This window comes from Oryzias latipes, chromosome 11 (genome assembly GCF_053564925.1).
Source record: "Oryzias latipes strain Hd-rR chromosome 11, Olatipes_Hd-rR_3.1".
Classification (NCBI taxonomy): Eukaryota; Metazoa; Chordata; class Actinopteri; order Beloniformes; family Adrianichthyidae; genus Oryzias; species Oryzias latipes.
Genome location: NC_136247.1, coordinates 7,993,804 through 8,013,351, shown reverse-complemented (window position 1 = coordinate 8,013,351; position 19,548 = coordinate 7,993,804). Strand labels below are relative to the sequence as shown.

Here is a 19,548-nt window from a genome sequence, read left to right as displayed (position 1 = left end):
TTTTATCTCTGGGTGTGAAGTTTATTTATGTCCCAGAAACTTCAAGAATGCAGACAAAATAAAAAATTTGATTTTTTTTTCTAAATAGTTTGCTGTGTGTATTTACGACTATCCGTATTAAATTAAATAACCATGAAACAAGCTCCTTCCAGCTGGTTCTTGGTGCTGTGAGAGATTCATGCAGGAACTCTCAGTTTCTTCAGTTAAGGCCCAATCAAAACCACTTCATTTCAATGTAAATAGAGCTGAACTGCAGATTTGAAGACTGTAAGTGAAGACAGTCCTCCTTTTCAGCAGCATGTGGTGCACAGTGGGCAGTTTTTCCTTCCCTTTGTGGAGTGCACCTTACACAACATCCTTCGTTGTTGCGTGTACTAACATGCAGGTCTAGGGCTTGGGGATACAGTAACATAAAACACACAATGGTTTACTTATAAGGTTTTCTTTTGATAAAGGGAGGAGGACAGGTAGGGACCAAGGTTGGGCCAAAGGAATGAAATAAAGAGAAACAAAACACAGCCCAGTTGTCGCCATCCTAAAACAGACACAAGAAAACAAAAGTCCCACTGACTTCTCTACCATAAGGGAATGAAAACACACAAGAGGTGGCACCAACCAACTTACCTAGTGCATAACAGAAGATGAGCCACATGGTGTACCCTGCCTTACCTGTCCACAAACCTCCCACACTATCCAGCATAAAGAGGACATAAGCATTAATATGAAAGTTGCAAGAAAGATCTGCCTTTTCCAGTGATCCAAAATAGCTTATATGAAGGCCTGGTGGTTGGCCCTCGGGCGTGATTGGACAACTCGTCAGGTCTCCAGATGTCTTCACTCAGCACAGGAACCACATGCAGACACGACATCTATTCAATATACAAGACAAAATAGGGAAAGGTATGAATCTTAGATCAAATCATAATATCACGATTGAGGATAGGACACACAGCTTTAGATAATACACTACATTTACTGGGGAAACATCCCACCGGTCTGTGTGATTGAGGGAAAGGGGAAGAATCAGTGGAGCACATTTAGTGTCACTGTGAATTGTATGGGGAAGAAAGATGGCTGCTGGAGGATAGAGTACTGTTGCCAGAGGGAGAGGGGTTGAGTTTGAGGAGGCTTTTGGGAAGGGAGCAGAATTTGAATGGAGTTGTCATTGGTTTTTTGAGGAGAACTGGACAGAATACAGTTTGTTTGTTTTTTTAGAGACTAGTTAGGTAGTCCTCCACTTCGACTTACACTCCAACACAGAAGGTGGCAGTGTTATACCTCATCATTGCTGCCTCCTGCATTTAAACCACAAGAAGAAGATGGAGGAGACGAAGAAAATAAAAGAAGATGCACATACAGCGGAAAGATGGAGTAAATACAGTAAAAAAATCCCTGCATGTAACAGTCTTTGTACAATCAAACTGATACCAAATACCAAAACAGCCTTTTTTGTGAGTTTGTTGAGCTTTATTTATTGGTTGTGTTGCACTCCCACCATATACGAAAGGTTGTTATTTAGATTTTACGCTATGTAGGCATTTATTGTTATAGCAAATACTTGTCTATAAAGGTGTAAAAAAAGAATTTGCCCATAGTTTCTGTCTTTTTAGATTTTTTTTCATTCTAAATGGTAAATTAAAATATGTTTGACCATTCATTCTAAAAAAATTTTAAATGAATCACACATTTTAGTCTTCAAAAAAGTGTTTGTTTTTATTTAATTTCTTGATAAGTGGTGGTATTTCAATTCATTTGTACATTACATCCATAGAAACAAAGCAGATGCAGAAGGTTTCTGATGATTTATCTTGAGGGCCTACACGCTGCAGCTTGCTCCTCCATCAACTAACCGTCTGCAAGCTCTTGCTGTTTTGGGACTTTGCTTTAGCGCTACATTTTCAGTCAAACAAGCCTCTACACTGCATGCTCATACAACCTCTGCAATCCTAGAATAGTCTTCTAAATAACAGATAACTGTACTGCATGTGTTACAAACAATTACATTTTTTTCTTTCAAGAAAAGGTGATGATACAAAAAATACACATCATCAACTCTAAAAATATGAGACAGAAAAGTGAAAAAAATAACAAAAAAAGGAAAGAGTACTTGGGGTTTCCAGTTTCAAAAATCTTTGCTTAGTTATTGCATTGTTTTTCTAAATTAAGCCTGGAAATTTGGGGTGTTTTAATACATTTATCAGAGCATGCAAAAAATTAACTTTGGAACCTCCTTGCTACTTGCTATGATTTTTCCATTCATTAATATATGCAGTTCACAAAGAAGAGTCAAAGGGGTTTAAACTATAAAGTAAATTTAAGTAAAATCAGCTGGAAAGACCCGTTTAAAAAATACACTGTAGAGGGTTTAGTCCAGTGCTTTTGTGGGTTGGTCCTAAATTTGGGTAAATGCTGAAGGTTGTGTCAGAAAGGGCCTCTGTCATAAAACCAAAGCCAAATCAATCATGTCACTCACAAAATGAGAGAATAATTTGATGGAGACCAGTGATTTACTCTGGCCAAAGAAAAACACAATAAAAGAACTGCTTTTTCAGAAGCATTTTTTTTCTGAGAATAAAACTTAAAGTAATATTTAAAGAAATGTATGCAGCTAAATATGTTGTGTTGTATGGATGTAAAGACCAGTATGATCTAACTTCCGGTTTTCCTATTTTTGAAAAACTGTGGTTTGGTGATGCAATCTGGTCAAGGTATCTCAAATCAAATCAGAGGTTGACTTCACCACATGTCCCATCCATGTCCTTATACGGTTATGGATATGAATGAACAAAGCTTAGGTGATAACCTTGCCTCTACCTTGTCTCAAAGGTCGAAATTTAATAAGTTGACTGCTGCTGACAATTACAATAAAGTTTATTCTATTCTATTCTATTCTATTCTATTCTATCACTACTACTACTCTAACACGTCAATTGACCCTGAACAACGGCTTGCCGTTAGTTGATGCTACTTTCTTTTAAATTATGTTAATAAGTTCCCTCTCAGTTCAGAGTTCCACCCGAGAAAACGACTGCAGCTGGGACAGTTGATGCTACAGCTGAAAATGTCCAAACTGAAAGTGAAAACCTCAAAGTAGAGAAAACGCTGGCAACCCCACGGGTGTGATGAAATGAAGACTTTCCAGTGTTGTTTCTCTGTGAGTTAATGATGGGGAAGCACCAGATTGGAGGGATTTCCCCTTTTCACCTTCTCTAAATGGAACCATAGGAACCCGTGAAAAAGAGATGTTATAATAGAAAAGGAGATTAGGGTCATGGTGGATGATGACCTCATAAGCACTACTTCCCACTTTTGATATCCACAATTAGATGATTGCTAAAAGAGGCTTCCTGAGTGTCAAAAACAGAAATGTTCCTTGTAATTTTTTCATCTGATATCTTTTTTTATTTTTACCTTAGCAACCTATACCAACATGCACTTGTAATTTATTTTTATCTGATGAGATATAGCTGAATGTTTTTAGTGAATCTAACACTATTTCTATTTTTTTTTATACACTAATCAATGCCTTTGTTTGCTCAGGGATTAGCATTGAGATGAAAGAAGAAAAAGATTTATTGCAGCTAAAAATTTTCAGCTAATAGCACTAATGAAGCACTCTTTGAGTTCAACCAACATTTCAGAAAGGCTTTGTGGGCAAAATCTATTCACTGCAAAAAGCTGTAGCCTATAAAAAGGAAAATGACACTAATCTTTAGAGCAACATCACTAGAAAGTAGTAAAATCATCTGTCCATGCAGCAATTTATTTTTATTTAACAAGATATCTTATAATAAGATATCAAAATCTAGAAACAAGGAGTTCCTTAAAAAGGGGAAAACAAACCAAAAAAGCTGTTGAGATAGAGTTACTTCAAATGGAATGGTATACAGCTCGTCATAAGTTTTTTTTTTTGCTGTATCTTTATGCAAATGGAAATGTTTTTAGTTATATATACCTAGCTGGAGTTCATTTTGATTACAGAGACAAAAATCCAAGTAATAAGTTGGAAATTACTCATCTTAGAACAAATAATGAACAAAATTAGCCCATGGTAATAAATCATCATAAAATTGAACTTTAGCATAAAATCCTCATAATAAACCAAGAATTTGGGGGTTTGAACCTCAAATCAAGTTTTCTTTCATCAAGAGTATGGAGCAAAAGGGTTTTGACTCATTTTAATAACACTTTTTCTTTTGCTTTATATTCTTGCTCCAAATGAGCTGAACAATTATTAACTGTGTTGACTATGTGAAAAGCTTGGAAAGAGCATAAATAAGTTAAAACAACTGCAAACCTTGTAAAATGTCGTGATTGTCGAAAAACAAGGTTTTAATTCGTTGCAAGTATCAAATAGTTTGCAGTGCAGACATTTACCTCAAACTTGTAGGTTTAAAATAGTGTGTGTTGATCACCAACACATGTTTTGTGCAGGGGTTCATTAGCACAAAGATCAAGATCCGGAACTGAACTGTTGAGTGAGATAAGCATTGTGTTTGAAAACTATGCCAATTTCCTGAAGAGCTCTTAAAGCGTTTTAGCCACTTTAGAAATTGGCAAAAGTCTCAAATTTATTGCAAGTAAATTAAAGGCTTTAGTGGCACAAAATTAACAAATCAGTAGTAAAATGCAGGAAAGTGTTCTCATCACTTAACTTCACTCTATATCCAAGAAAGAAGTTTGTGTACCGAGCAAAGGCTTCAGCTTAGAAGAAACTGATGACGCGTCTTTATTGGAACAACACTTTTAACCACTCTACCTGGTTTAAAAAAAACAGCTGCAGTTTCTTCCACACAGTAGTGGTTATCGTGCAGTGAGCGTAACGTCACCAACCGCAGGGCTTTCGCCAAATTCGTCTGCTTCCTGCTCACAAGCACCATCTGATCTTGCTCTGCAGCAGCAACACATCAGCTGGGTCTACGCAGAATTCAGACACTTCCATCCCCACATACACACACAAGAACACACTTCTACTGAACAAACTCTTTTTATTCCAACGGCGCTATGGCACCCTCTCATTCTGCACAGTTGAATAAAACAGAATTTTTTAAAACACTGATCATAAACAGTACAGCAGTAACAGATCACACTGACAAATAAATAAATAAATAAATAATAAATACCATCAAAAAAGCAAATAAATATAACAATAAATTATTTAAATATGTTGTCTGTTCTCCACTTGTAGTGAAATCAGAATCAGTAGCACATTCACACATAAGTTACAGTACATCAAAAGGTACCTACTGACACTGAGAGTACACAGTACACAACATTTTGGTGTGTCATGTGGCACCTTTGTTCATTGCTGCAGCTACCATAGCTGCTGTCACTGGAAGGCTCGCTAATACAAGCTAGTATTAAAAGTCAGAGGTCAGGTCTGACGAGGTGGGGATCCCTTCAACCTTACAAAGCAAACGCACCGAAGAAGGTGTTCCCCGGATTGTCCTCCAGCTGCTCTAGCATGCTCTTCTTCATCACTGTCCTCAGCCTGTCCCCTTTTTCCAGGTTGAACACAGCCCCCATGTACACAGCGGTGTACCAGTCTCCATTGGCATCCTGCTCATCGCTTTCTTTCCTCTGGCATGCCGTGCGTATCGAGTGCAGAATGGTCCGATAGGTCTTGTCGTCTTCCCTCCCGTATGAACTAGACCAGCGCTGCACGGTGTGGCTAAGCTGGACCATGGAGCTGGCGTCGCCGCTGCAGCTAACCTCAAACGATGCTTGGCTGTAAACGAAGTAGAGGCCTTTGCGAGGAATCACAATCTCATTGTTGTCCAGGTCTAGACCCCCCTGGAAGTGGAACTGATCCACCCCTCTAATCCACTCAATGGAGGTGTCCAGGGAGGGGTTGTATTTTCCTATTCAAAAGAAGAAGAAGGTCAGTTTGTGGTGTGCAGCATCCCAGTGACATAGTTCCTTCTTTAACCTTCAATGAACCCCTTCCTGCTTTAGATGTCACTTTTAACCTTACAGAGTGGTTTCATCATTTGACTCAAAAACCTCCTAAAATAAAACCCTTAGAGAACAAAACAAAACCAGGGCTGTACAGCTACAGGTGCTTTCACTTAATTACTGTAGCAGTAAACTTCTATTAGGGATTTTAGCACATAAAGATGACTGGTAAATATTTATTTCAATTTTTTTCTTTTTTTTGTGTATTTAAAAACAGAACCGCCTTTAATTCGTTTCAGCTTTTCCTGTTGATATCCTTAGTTATCGTTGGCCCACCCAATACTTTGCCACAGTAGAACTATCTTTTATTGCTTGAAATAAGATTGAAATAAATTTCCAAATACAAATAAATTTTAAGATCTCTTTAAGATTTTCTTAAAAAAGCCCTTTGCGCTCCAGTACCTCAACAATAGAGGTACGATCCTTGACTGGGAGTACCGTAACTGTACTGCGTCCAATGTCCACCACTTTCTAAAAGCTTTCTCTGAACAATCATTATCTAAAAGAATTGGAGAGAAGCTAAAAAGACTGGTTTGTACCTTCCACATGAATGGCTGCTCTCACGTTGGAAATCTGCCTGAGTTTGAGATCTGTAAAGAAAGGCAAAACACATTTTTAAACTCCAGCTTGACCATTTGATCTTCTGATGCAGAGAGAATTGGAGAAAAAGGACTTACGAAATGAGTCTTCGTGTACTTCTGGATGCTGTTTCAAAAGGAGAAGGAAAGAAGACGGTTACAGAACTGCTGGGTTTAGAAGAGCAGAGGTCCTGACTGCCGTATTCTCAGATGTGTGTACCCACCTTGGTATGCGAGCTGAAGAAGAGTACCGCTGCAGCGGCTGTGGCAAGGCAGAGAATGACGGCCAGCATCACCGCTGCGATCCTGGAGCTTGGCTTCCCTCTCAGACTCTTCGGTTGTTCCGCTTCTGTGTGGCCACTGATGATCATTGGGACACTGCATTGACCTTCCATGGTTCTGAGTCTGTTCCTCTGGTTCGCTCTTCTTCTGTGTCCTTCTTCTGATTTGTTCTGTGTGCTGAATCTGCTAGGGCCTCTTTTAAAAGGAGCTTCCTGCTTTGGGGAAACTCCAATGATGTCACTCACCATGAGAGAGTGGAGATATGATGAGGAAGAGAGATCCAGACACTGGGAGGGTCACAACACCACATACTCCTACACACCTGCATGACCTTCCCCCTCAACCCTAACACGCAAGCAGCTGTAGAAACCCCTTTTTTGCACCTTGACGCCGTCAAACTAACACACCCCGCTGCTTAAAGGGCTGCCACAGAGAAAAAAACCACAACCTTTAAACCCCGACCACATAATTGAGTTAGTTTGTGTGGCATACTCCATGCTGATCACAACAATTAACACACGCATAGACCTTCTTTTTCTCAGACGGCTACTGAATTTGCCAGTATTGCCAAAGTGACTCACAAAATGTGTATGAAATAATGCAGAGTGGTGATTGATGTGTCAAGAGCAGCTAACCATGGCCGGCAACGTCACACTTCCTTTTTGTTAAAAATAGCCTCTTGCCAACAAAGACCAGAAGGAGGAGCCTTTTTACTTCATCACACTTACAATCTTTTGTTTACATAGGATTGGTGACGAATCCCACATGAAGACAGAGGGATCTTTAGAACCGCTGAACTGATTACAATCACGGAGGCTCAGACATGTTTGTGAGATCGAAACATTTTAGAGCAAATGTATGTGTGTGAAAGGTTTGAATTCATGTTCACGTGTTTTCCATTCAGTAGTTTTTCAGATGAGATTAGCTAAACTCAACAATTTGTACATTTTAAATTGTGAATAAAGAAAAAAAAAAACATTAGTTTTCGATTAGATGATGTTCACTTACAGTAAATTTGTATTTCTGAATTGTTTGTATTCCTTTTTATATTAAATTATTATGCCTTCTACTGTTTTAATCATTAAGGTTACATTTAATTTGACCAATTTTATCCTGTACAGAAAAACTACTTTAATAATGGATTCACATGGTTTATTTTTGCTATTTATCATTTTTAATATAATTGTAAAAAAAGGAACTACAATTTAACAATTTCTCAACAGGGTTTCTTTTACTACTTTGTTTCACACACTTTTCCTTAGTTCTAGCTTTACTTTTCTTACTTTTCATATGCTTTTCATTTCGATTGATTGATAAAAATAATTTAATGATTGCTATTTTTCATACGACCCCAAATAACAGCAAAGATCAAATCCAATCTCTGATTTAAAATATATTCAGTGTGTTGTTAGTCAGATGGTATTTTATATTAAAAATAGAAGTTGTTTATAAATCTGAATTTGTTAAAAATATAATTTAGTAGGCATATAAAATTTTAAAAAAATCAAACCCAAGAGAGAAACTGAACTAAACCGGTATGGTCAGTTTGTGAAGTTCAGTAGAATGTGTTTTAATTCCTTGTATTGACCCTCCTTTTCATCTTTGAACATATTCCAGTGATTAAGAACAATACTTGCTGCCATTGAAATTCCAGCTACAGTTACAGGATGTCTTATCTAAAATATGAAATCTTTGGCTTTTGTAACAAGCACAGTTTAAAAAAAAAACAACCAATCACAAAGACGGAAAAATCTAACTAGAAGTATCAGTTAAAGTAATGTGTCTTTCAGTCAAACAGATCTTTAACATTTTGCCTGTTTAATACTTTCTCACACCAAGCATGTCATTATTTACCCAAGACCTCTGTTTTGCTTGACTGCTGTGTTGTGGTGTCCCTCTTTCCCACTCCGCTCCAGGGGGAGCTGAGTGATTCCAGATTGCAGTTGACTCATCTGTGCTCCTGTACTTGGCCGTTAACCTCGCCTCTGGCTCACCTGTGCTCCTGCTCCTACACTTGGGTGTGGACCCTGCCTCGGGCTCGTCTCGTGCCCCCAGCCGTCCCCGAAATCCATCTGGATGTAGCTGTGGAAGTGATCAGGGATTCCATTATATTTCTATGCTCTTTGATTAAGCATTTACTTGATTCCATATATGTTCATGAACATTGTTATGTGAACTGTGCTTGCTTGCTGCAAAGAGGTGCTGAGGTCAACGGCAGGGCTGTCTGTGCTTCCCAGTCTATGTTTTCTTTTCTGTGCTGAGTTGTTTGTGGAACAGAGACAGCTGTGGATTGCAGACTAGACTTGCGAAAGTGATCGACTTTGCCAGGCACGAAAATATCTGCTTGCTTGCAAGTCACAGGATCTTTGTGTTGACGTATTTTACATGTTTACATGTTGCTCTGTTGGATAATAAAAAAAAGCTGTCTGCTTTGGGAGCAGAGAGAGAGCAGAGGACAGGGGAGCTTTCGCTTGATGGTGTCTGATGCATCTCTCCCCTTTGCAAAGGTTTGAACTTTCTTGTGTGATTTGTTTCTTTTCCCATTTCACATTAGATTTTAGTGTCCTGAACCATCCGAACCTGTAAAGGCCATTAGAGGCTGCAACAAAGCCCATCTGCTGCACTATTTAAACATGTAGTTGTAGGGTTGGATAAGTCAATTGTTCTCTAAGAGTTCTGGTACATCACCTATTCATCCTGGGAGAGGATCCCTCGTTCATGTGGACATCCATGAGGTTTCTTTTTTTTTTTCCCAGAATCCATTTTTTAAAGGAGTTTTTCCTTATGGAGAAGGGGGGTCTTAGGGCAGAGATGCCCAGTTTAGCTTAGTCTGTTTAGTTTAGCAATTACCTATTGTATTTTATGACTGATTTCATGTTCTTATGCAATTACGGGTATGAAACCCATTAAGACGACTATTGTTGTAATATTGGAATATATAAATAAAATTGAATTGATTGAATTGCTGTGATTTCTGTTTTCCATCAAGTACTGTTGGGTAAATCTTGCTGTGGCTGGCTTGCAGATGGAGCCCTCAACACAGTTTCCTGGACTCTGGCACAGATTGCTGAACCTGCTCAATCTATGATTTCATCTTCATTTATTCATCTTCATTTTCATCTTTCATCACGACACCTTGAGTCGCACATGAAACAGCGTAAAACTACAGCAAAACTGCTAGTAATGTTGTGCTCTGTGAAATTAAACCATAATGGAAAATATAAATTTCACTTTTTTACACACTTAAATCCTTCTATATGCCATTCATTGATGTATGGTAAACCAATCAAAAGGGTTATTGTTGTCACCTGTGATGGATGTGAAATTGTGGCACCTGCACTTAGGCCCAGATCGCTATACATGGACAGAAAGAGGACTCGGAAAGGAGTATTCCATTAGGTAAATAGATGTTCTGCTGCACAGATTGATGTGGGTAACCCTTTGAGCATCTTTGCATAATTTAGATACAAATATGTATGACTGTTTACATTGTGACAAGTTGAGCTGCTTATGGAACTTGATCAAAATTCCCCTTGAATGTGACCTCACATGATTTGTCATCTGAACACTAAGAAAAGGTGTGGAAAGAGAAGAATAAAATGTTGCCAAATTTTTTAGAGTTTAAATCGGGATAGCTATGAGTTCTAAAAACAAACATAGCCTGGTTAAAGAATCAACAAGTCATTGTAAACCAGGGCCTTCCAACCATTGTCATTGTCATTGCCAGATCTCCCACCCTGCTTGCTTTCTAGCCGCCACTGCCTTACCATGCCTTACTGTCTTTATATTTAAATCAGACTGTTCCAAATTCTGACTGAAAGAGCTCACATGATCCAAGTTTTGAGTAAGGAAGGGATATTGGGGGGAAATCCAGGTTGGGAGATTTGAGGGACCCGGGTCTGGACAGCCCTGCTGACTGATAAATTGAATGATTTGTATATTTGGCAGAGATTTTTACACCAGATCCCCTTCCTGACACAACCTTGTATTTTATCCAGGCTAGGGACCAGAACTGGGGGACCCAGACTTGCCCCTCTTGTGGCTTCATAGTTGGGCAGTGACAGAAAGGGTCTTGCCCAAGGACCCACACTGGATGAAGCTCATTGCGCACCCCAGGAAACCAACCCTGGTTTCCTATGTGCAAGTCTTACACACAGCCAACTGAGCCATCCATTCTTTAATATCGGCACACTTGTAACAATAAATGTCCAAGCGGTGCTGCAGCATTTTGAGCTTACTTTAAGTGGATTCATCAAATTAACACGTTCTGCATTTTTAATCTTATTCTTGTAGACTAAACTGTAAACCAAAGCTCTGAGCAGTTGCAAGTTCCCTAAGCAATATGACATAACGTGACTCATTACATGTATGAGACACCTGCATGAGCGGCTGGTAATTTTCCATGGACTCCACAACAAAAGAGCAAAGTATCTATGATACCATGGCAGACGGTGCTGCATGATACATAGTTCTAAACAATAAAAGTAATTTGACTGAATCTATAAATGTTATTGCTTGAATGTTTTCTTAACTTCTGTATTCAAGGCAAAGCATTGTTGCATTAAGTTGTGCTAATTAGTGGAAACTAGTAAATCATTACTTATTAGATGTTGTGGGTGTGAAAACACGAAGACTTCCTCATTGATACCCTGAAGCCTTTGTTTCTGCCTCATTGACCAATGTCACGGGAGAGACATCCACAAGGAAACTTTTGGCTCAGACAGAACTTTATATATAATGTGGTTACACTGTGGGATTGCCTTTGATAACTGAAAGTTTCAGTTGGGCAGAATTTCATGTATTTCAGAGGGGGCAGTATGATGGCCCACAGCATCATACTGCCCCCTATGAAATGACGATTTATCGTATTTCGGGCAGATACTCGCTGCAGTGTTTTACAGGTAAATACTCTAGGGCGGTTCAGTTAATTAACTCACCTGCTCAGCGTCCTATTTAAGCCAGGTGCGCAGTTGTTCATTCTTTCTTACCTTCAGAGCTCATTCTTCGCCCCACCCTCCTCCCCGGCTTCCACCTGTGGGCTCCGTAAAGGGGGGTTTTGTTACCCGAAAAGTTTTATGGAAATTTTATGGAATTTTATGGAAGTTTTATGGAATTGAACGGAGCCTTATGCCAAAATGAAAATATGTGAATGCCAACTTAAAGAATGTGGAAAAATGTCAAATAAATATTTCTTACTGCAAGAGTTGTCTGACTGAAATACATTACTCTCTTAGTACAAGACCAAGCATAACATTTTCTGCTCTATTGTAAACACAATATAGACTCCACTGATTATAGCAGCATGCAGCACTTGTGTTTTTTTATCCTACTTTTGGACTCCAAACTCCAAGGTGAGTCCATGTGATTATCCTTCTGCCACAGAACTGAACACAAAAAGCAATGTCTCTGTTGAATTCACCAAAAGAATTGTACAGTTTTTTGTCTTCCTTTGTACTGAATTGTTCTTTAACACCAGTATCCTCAGAAAAGACTTGCAGCTATGTAGATGCTGGGACTAATGTACAGGAGTACTTAGTATGTAGTTCTTTAAATCAAATGAGAAAGCCTTGTTGATAAGAGGTTAAAAATATTCAACCTGAAAAACAAGCACAGATAACACTTTAAAACTTGCTCTGGTGTGGAATCATTAAACTTAGACATTAAACTTCCTCAAAATGTCAAAATCCAGAACACATCTATTTAGACATTTTTATTGACGATAACACAGCTGTGTGGCTTTTTTTTTTATTTTTTATTTTTATTTTTTTTGCATATGATGCTTCACAGAGGACTGCTTTCTAAGCAAAGATAAGACTGAGTTTGACCACGACTGCTGCCCAAGATGGGGAGAGTTCCACCACGGACTGCCCCAAGGTCTACAGTGTAATCAGTAAGTTTGGTGTCTGTGTTTGTCTGTGCTTGTATCTATACATGCGGTGTAAATAGACTGGTGTGCACATAAAGTTTGTTATAAAACTTGGACATGGGTGACCAATCATCACTGCTGAGGAAGTGATCTGTATTGACTTTGCACAGTAACTTTTGAACTTTTCTGTTTTGTGGAAGTTAGTTATTTGCATGAGTTTTTAGTTTTTCGAAGTTCCTCTTTACAAACCGCAGTTGGAGTTGATAAAAGCTTAAGTGTTATTAAATCTTTGTTTTGTTTAGAACTGGTAGTGTGGGACCCAAAAAGCAAGAGACTAGGCTTGCTGGAGTAAACTTGAACAATTAATAATTTACAACTGGAACATGACAAGACCAAGAGCTGAGGAAGCAAATAAAGAGTAACAAAGCAGATGATCTGACAGGGATGGAGTAAAAATCCAACACGTAAATACACTAAAGATAAATAACTGAAATGACGATGGCTGTCAATTATTCTCAAATGAAACCAGGTGAGAATGTGGTAGTGGGGAAATTCAAGCCTGACAAAAGAACACGACAAGAACCAAGAAAACATAGCTAAAAATAAACCAAAACAAAGGACTTCATCCTCACAGTATCCCCCAAAAGTGGCAGTTTTTGTCGCAATACTTGGAAGAACAAAACAAAAAACAAAACCAGAAAAAAGTTCTGGTCTGTGCAGCCAAACAAATGAGAGAAATATAACGGCAAACCACAGAGAGCAGGCAGGAAGAGGAGCAGTCTCGAACACTCTCCCCAGGGACAGAACACACGAAGTGGAGCAGTCCCAGCAATCCTTCTCACAGGCCATCATTGCTGACAGGACAAATGAAGAGGAGCAACCCCTGGCGACCTTCCTCTGGAACACAACATGAAGAGGAGCAGCCCTGGTGGTTATCCTCATATACATGACACATGAAGAAGAGTGACCCCAGTGATATTCCTCTGGCATTGAACACATGAAGAGGAGTAACCCCCAGTGACCTTCCTCAGAAATGTAACACACATGAAGAAGACCGTCCCCAGCGACCATCTTCGGGGACTGAACATATGAAGAGGGACAAACCCTAGTGACTTTCCTCTGAAACAATTAGCAATTTGCAGTTTTGTATTTACTTATTTATTTATTAAGTACCTGATTGATTGAATAAATGAATATGAATGAACTTATGAATGTTGTGCTTAACAGATCATTGAGTTTTGCGAATATAAATCTTTAGATCTAATGATGTGTTTAAATGTATTCTGGTGTGGCAGCATCAAACACTTGATCTCCAAAATGCTGTCATGACTTATTCAATTGTTAATGTTTTCCTCTTGCCAGGTCATCATTGTAATCGACAAACTGTTCTCTGACATAGAAAACTACTAATTTTAGAAAAAAAAATACAAAGGTCAAAGTTTTTTTAAAGAATGACTCTAAAGTTCCTAAAGCAGAACTGGAGACAAACTAATGTAATTGCGGCTGATTGTATCTTCAAAAAATAAATCCCTAATGTGCTCATGTTCCAAAATAACTTCAAAGAAAATGAGTTTTCATGGAACCCTCAAATCTCTAAGACGTGGTTAAAATCCTTGATACCTTCTTCTTAAACTTCCAAAAATCTTGAGATTTTTCTCTGGGAAGCATCTCCTTGGTTAGTAAATAAGTAAAGCTGACCATTGTCAGCATAACAATGGAAAGGTATGCTCTGATGTTATTGTTTTTTAATGGAATCATGTAAACTCTAAAGGGGATGGTCCCAGCATGGGGCCCTGTGGTACATCCTAACTGAATGGTTGAATGGTGTGTGAGGAAGTTTAGTCAATTAGAGCATCTCATTGGGAAAAGGAACAGATGAAGAGCTTTAGAGGAAGAGAAATTTAAAATTTAGTTATATTGAACTTGAATAGATTGAATCACACCAAAAGATATCTCTGCTCTAAACATATATTCAAGAGATCAGAAAGATTCTAAATTACCAAAGATTTAAAGTTTTATATGTGTGAGTTGCACTGACTGGGTGGGCTAAAAAAACAGTGCAGAGAAAATCTCGCAAGGAGAATGACAAACATCCTTTTCCAGTGACGAACTGCACTTCAGTAGGAGGGGAGTATACCCAGCAACCTCATGGGAAGGAAGTGAAACAGGATTTCTCAAAAAAAAATGCCCCCCCCCCCAATTAACATCTCTCCAGCTCACTTTCACACCTTGGCTTCTAAACTTATGATTTAAACAGGGATTTGACAAGTAAAAAAAATCCCCTGTTGTTGAAATTCATCCATCTTCTTGTTACTTTGTTTCCGTTTCTACAACATAAAAACCACAAAAAAGGCATTTCCCTTCCTCCAAATACAGACCTGACTCTCTGCAGAGTCACAGAGGAAGTCCCAGCTCATTTTACAACCCCCCACCCCCATCTTCCTCAGATGAACAACATCAGTCACCATGGTGAGCAGGTAAAATATTTTCTTCCAGAACAGTACAGGTGTTACAGTATTTGTGTCTCGCAAATTCTAAATCTTAACCCTGTTAAGTCGAGAAGGAGAGTCTACAGGCAGGGATGCCCAGCTTAGCTTATTCCATTTAGTTTAGTTTAGCAATCAGCTGTTGCATTTTATTTTATGTTTTGTACAATTAGCTATGTGTAGCCCATTGAGACAACTGTGTCGTAATATTGGGCTATATAAATAAAATTAAATTGGGTTATATAGAATTTAAGTCTAAAGTATTTTGATATTAAGACTATTTTTAAACTCTTTGATGAAATCCACAACAATAATTTGTAATATCATTTTTAATAAGATATAGATAGTATCAATTATGGTACATTGGGTGATTGGTCAAGTTTAAACTCACAACAATGTTATTTTAAAATGCAAAAAGCCCCTTATTATTTGCCCACTGTCTCAAATTTGATCCACACATTTCTGACATGGTGTAACTGTATTAACGATGACAATTTTTTTTCGCATAGTTGCAACACAGAAAGTAGATATTTAAAAAATGAATAACAGTAGTTTTTCTCATCATAAAGTTTTAAAAATGTTGAAATGTTTTCCCCGCCAAAAGTCTTTTTGAGATTTCATGGAAGTGGTCATTTTGAAATGAGCAGGAAAAGCCCTTCTACTGCTGCTAATTGAATGATGATGAACTGCAGGGTAGAAAACATGGACCAATTTATTGGGTTTTTATGAAAAGTTTGGATTATACTAATGAGATAGGGGTCTCAGGAATGCATGTATCAAATATGACATAAACGGTCACATAAAGTTAAGCTAAAAAATAGAAAAACAAGTCTTTATATTTTATTATTTTTAATTATATTTGGCTAACACAAAATTATAACTAAATAAATAAATAATAATACTTAGATTTACAGGAAAAAGCTTTGGCTTGGTGCAACCATTATTGGTAGATTTGCCTTTGTTAGAAAAGTTTTTTTTCTTTATTCAATGGTATTTATTCTTCAGAATAATCAAACTCAGGTGTTTTAATCACGGTCATGACCACAGAAGCATTAAAACAATGCACCTGAGCATGCAGACTGCTTCTTCAATCATATGTCCAAAGAGCTACTCACAGTGAACTCCAGAGAGCTGCTGTGACAGAACATCACCTGCACAATGACTCAGCCACAGAATGGTAAGTTACGTAAACTGACAGAATGGGGTCAGCAGATGTGAAGTCACATGGTGTGCAGAGGTGACCGACTTTCTGCAAAGTCAATCACCAATCAAGAACAGGGGGTTTTGTTGAGTGGGTTTCCATCATCTGCACTTGCATGTAAGTGCATTACAAAGCAATATCTACAATATTGTAAAGCGCCCCACCACTAGACTTTGAGGCAGTGGAAACTCTCTGGAGTGACAAATAATGGCTTTCCTGTCACAAGGGCCAACGTTGGGTTTGGAATTATTTCTAAGTGAAAGAAAAAAAATAGGAGTCTGCATCAAAGTGATTTTGTTTCCATCATTTCGCTCATCTTGACTCTGGCTGTTTGACAGACAGAAAATCTATTCAAGGGTGTTAAAAATGGACAAAAATTTCAAAGGAAACATCAGTTGTCCCGTTTAGAAAAAAAAAAAGAAGAGAAGAAGGAAAACACTACAAGGATAAAGGAATGCAGGCAATGTCTGAAATTAACACTCAATTACATACAATATGGAGCAACAGTTGCCACATAGCGAATGAAGGTTTGCACTTAAATAGACTAGTCTTGTTCATTAGTTTATTGGGGATTTCTTCTAAACTCTTCTGCCATTCTCATCAATCAGATGCAATGGGCACAATCATGTCTTTTTCTGTTTGGTTTTATGTGGCACTTGCGCACACAAACAGAGGAATATGTCCTTTATTTCCATTGATGTTCATTCGGAAACGACCAGAATTCATTAATTTATAATTCGTGTCATGGTTGTATGAAAAAATAACAGAAAAATGTGGCAATTTCTACCAGAACCAGCCAGCCTTCAAAAGGAAAACACAAATTGATGAGTGTTTAGTGTGAAATAACTTACATCTTAACTGTGATTTCAACTATAAAAGTATATTAAAGTATATTATATGATTATATATTTTGTTCTTGTGTTTGTATGTATGCAGACTTTGAGTTATTGAGGGCGGGGCAGGAAAGGGGGGTGAGGGTGGGGGTGGGGGACGTCGTCCAGTGTTTTCCACAGGGTGTCAAACTAGCCAGGATGATATGAATCAAATTGTTAAAATGAATCATTACACCCCTAGAAAACAATGATGTGAGTTTTCCGTGGAAGAACAAGAGTGAAAAAAACACCTTTGGAACTAGTTAGAGCAAAGAAATCCCCAGGTGTTCTGCTTTTGCTGAAAACAGATAGAACTCCTTATTCACCTCCATCAGTTCAACAAATCATCATCCTCCAAAAGTTAAAATGTGGAAACGGCTCTAAGTATAATCCCACTTTCATCCAACTTTAAGTTATTCGCCACTAATAAAAAGAGGAGACGTCCGTTGTGGATGTAATGCCGCAAGGCCAGGACCACAACACAAATCTCAACAGCATACTCAGACAGAGATGTGTCAGCCACTGATCCAACAAGGTCTGGACCAAAACCATATGGGGAGTTTAGATAGTGGAAGATGACTGTGAGTGTCACTGATTTTTGTGGCATTTAATAGATTCAGTATGTGAAACCTGCATTTGGCCACATAAAGAGACAGGTTTCAACGCGACGATAAAGTAGGTTATTCAAGGACAGGGGGGGAAAACCCCATATCACTTTCACTTAGCTTTGTACCGAAAACAACTGCAAAAAAAGAGATGTTTGTCTTTTGTACCTCAATGTGAAACAAAAACCTATTTACAATATTCACTACTACAGTAAAATTAATGTATAAATAAAAATAAATTCAAATGCAAGAAAAAAGAAAAATACATTGAAAATTTCTACTTGTTTTTAAGCTGAATATTACTTGTCGTGTTGTATTTATATTATTTTGTTGCTTTAACTTTCAAGCTTCTTTCCCTCTGCTGATTTTTATAATTGTCTCTGACAAGTTTATTTTTCTCTTCTCTGCAAACAAATCTGAAAATGGAAACTCCTAAAAATGTATACCAAATTTATCGATCTGCAATGCATGAATGTTGGTTATATAGAGACAACACAAGAAAACCTGCGGTGGTTCACCGGAAACCATCTGACCACTGCTACTCGTCTGCTCTCATTGGTCCATCACAATATTTGCTTGAATCTACCTAGTCAGACAGGATAATAGCTCTCAGTCACACAAGAGGTTAATTTGTTCTACATTCATTTTAGCTTGAATCTTTTATATCTAATTTAATTTATTTTAGTGGAATTTAGTTCAAAATTATTTATTTTTAACGTGATATTAATTGGAGAGATTTGTCACTAAACTATCTTCGATATTTTAGTGTCTATAGAAGAAAGATGCTAAATAAATCACCCCTAAATGTTTCTACAGAGTGCAGGAAGGCCCAATCCAGTACTTTCAGACAGTTTAGTCTGCCTACGTAACAGTTCCTGTGATGACCCAGAGCACAAACATTTAACTAAAGACGTTTCCTTTCTGGAGATCCATTCAAGCTTTTACTTATGAGGAATTATGATCCCCAAAACAAATCCCAGATGGCGAGTCTTCTCCCTCTGAGAAATGTTGATGAAATAAAGCAAGAGATGAGGCCACTAAGTCTTAGATAAGGAAATGAAACTATAGAACATTCCAAAGATTATCCGGTGACTTCAGTCCCCACAAGAGCCACGTGGATGCATGCTGCGAAAGCTTTGGAAAAAAAAGAGGAAACACCAGGATTGTGCAACTTTGAATAATGAGGCAATGTAGGATTGAAAACCTGAAGGAGAGCACCTGTCTGGGCGAGGCCTGCAGAAAGCTGTAGGAGGGCCGGACATGCGGAGGCGGGCTGAGTGAAACCAGGTAGAATCAAACTGGTGGATTTTTACCTCCTTCCGGTAGACAACCGCAGTCGTTTGTTCCTGCGTCGGTTTGTTGCAACACGAGTTGTGCATAGGCTTGTTCCACTCAGGGAGTGTGTTCCAGTGGTTTGACCTGCTGTGGTTTGACTCAATAAGTGTGTAAGCTGAACTCGATAAATGCTTAGCTCATCAGTCGTTGTCTTTACAGCAGATCTCATGAAAGTAAGTTGTTCAGCTTGAGTTCAGATGATGCCCTGGACACTTTTGGGTCTACTTCTAGTTTGAATTGGATAAGAATAAAATCTACAAATTTGTCCAAAATGGTTTTGATTGTCTTTGACATGCCACTGGTTCATATCAGAAAGTGATTTCTGTCAGATATAAAAGAAAAAAACCAAACTTTACACTTTTGTTGAC

At 38.2% G+C, this 19,548-nt stretch overlaps 1 protein-coding gene and 1 long non-coding RNA gene across 2 annotated transcripts; one reads left to right on the top strand and one right to left on the bottom strand.

Moving 5' to 3' along the window:
* Positions 1-4,974: 4,974 nt before the first annotated feature.
* Positions 4,975-9,868, bottom strand: LOC101172593 (tumor necrosis factor-like). The gene is made up of 4 exons (XM_004074335.4): positions 6,758-9,868; positions 6,633-6,660; positions 6,495-6,545; positions 4,975-5,861 (listed from the first exon to the last, which is right to left on the bottom strand). Exons 1-4 carry the CDS (start codon positions 7,061-7,063, stop codon positions 5,407-5,409), a joined length of 840 nt encoding a protein of 279 aa, XP_004074383.3. The 5' UTR covers positions 7,064-9,868; the 3' UTR covers positions 4,975-5,406.
* Positions 9,869-9,874: 6 nt separating this feature from the next.
* Positions 9,875-13,862, top strand: LOC144995576 (uncharacterized). The gene is made up of 3 exons (XR_013659126.1): positions 9,875-10,214; positions 12,603-12,705; positions 12,984-13,862. It is a non-coding gene; the product is annotated as an uncharacterized LOC144995576 (long non-coding RNA).
* The last annotated feature ends 5,686 nt before the right edge of the window (positions 13,863-19,548 follow it).

Excerpts from the sequence above, each read along its gene's own strand:
- LOC101172593 (XM_004074335.4), bottom strand. The coding sequence starts at position 7,063 with ATGGTGAGTGACATCATTGGAGTTTCCCCAAAGCAGGAAGCTCCTTTT. Across the intron at positions 6,661-6,757 it reads TCTTCAGCTCGCATACCAAG|CATCCAGAAGTACACGAAGA; the intron begins GTGGGTACACAC and ends CTTTTGAAACAG. Across the intron at positions 5,862-6,494 it reads AGCAGCCATTCATGTGGAAG|GAAAATACAACCCCTCCCTG; the intron begins GTACAAACCAGT and ends TCTTTTGAATAG.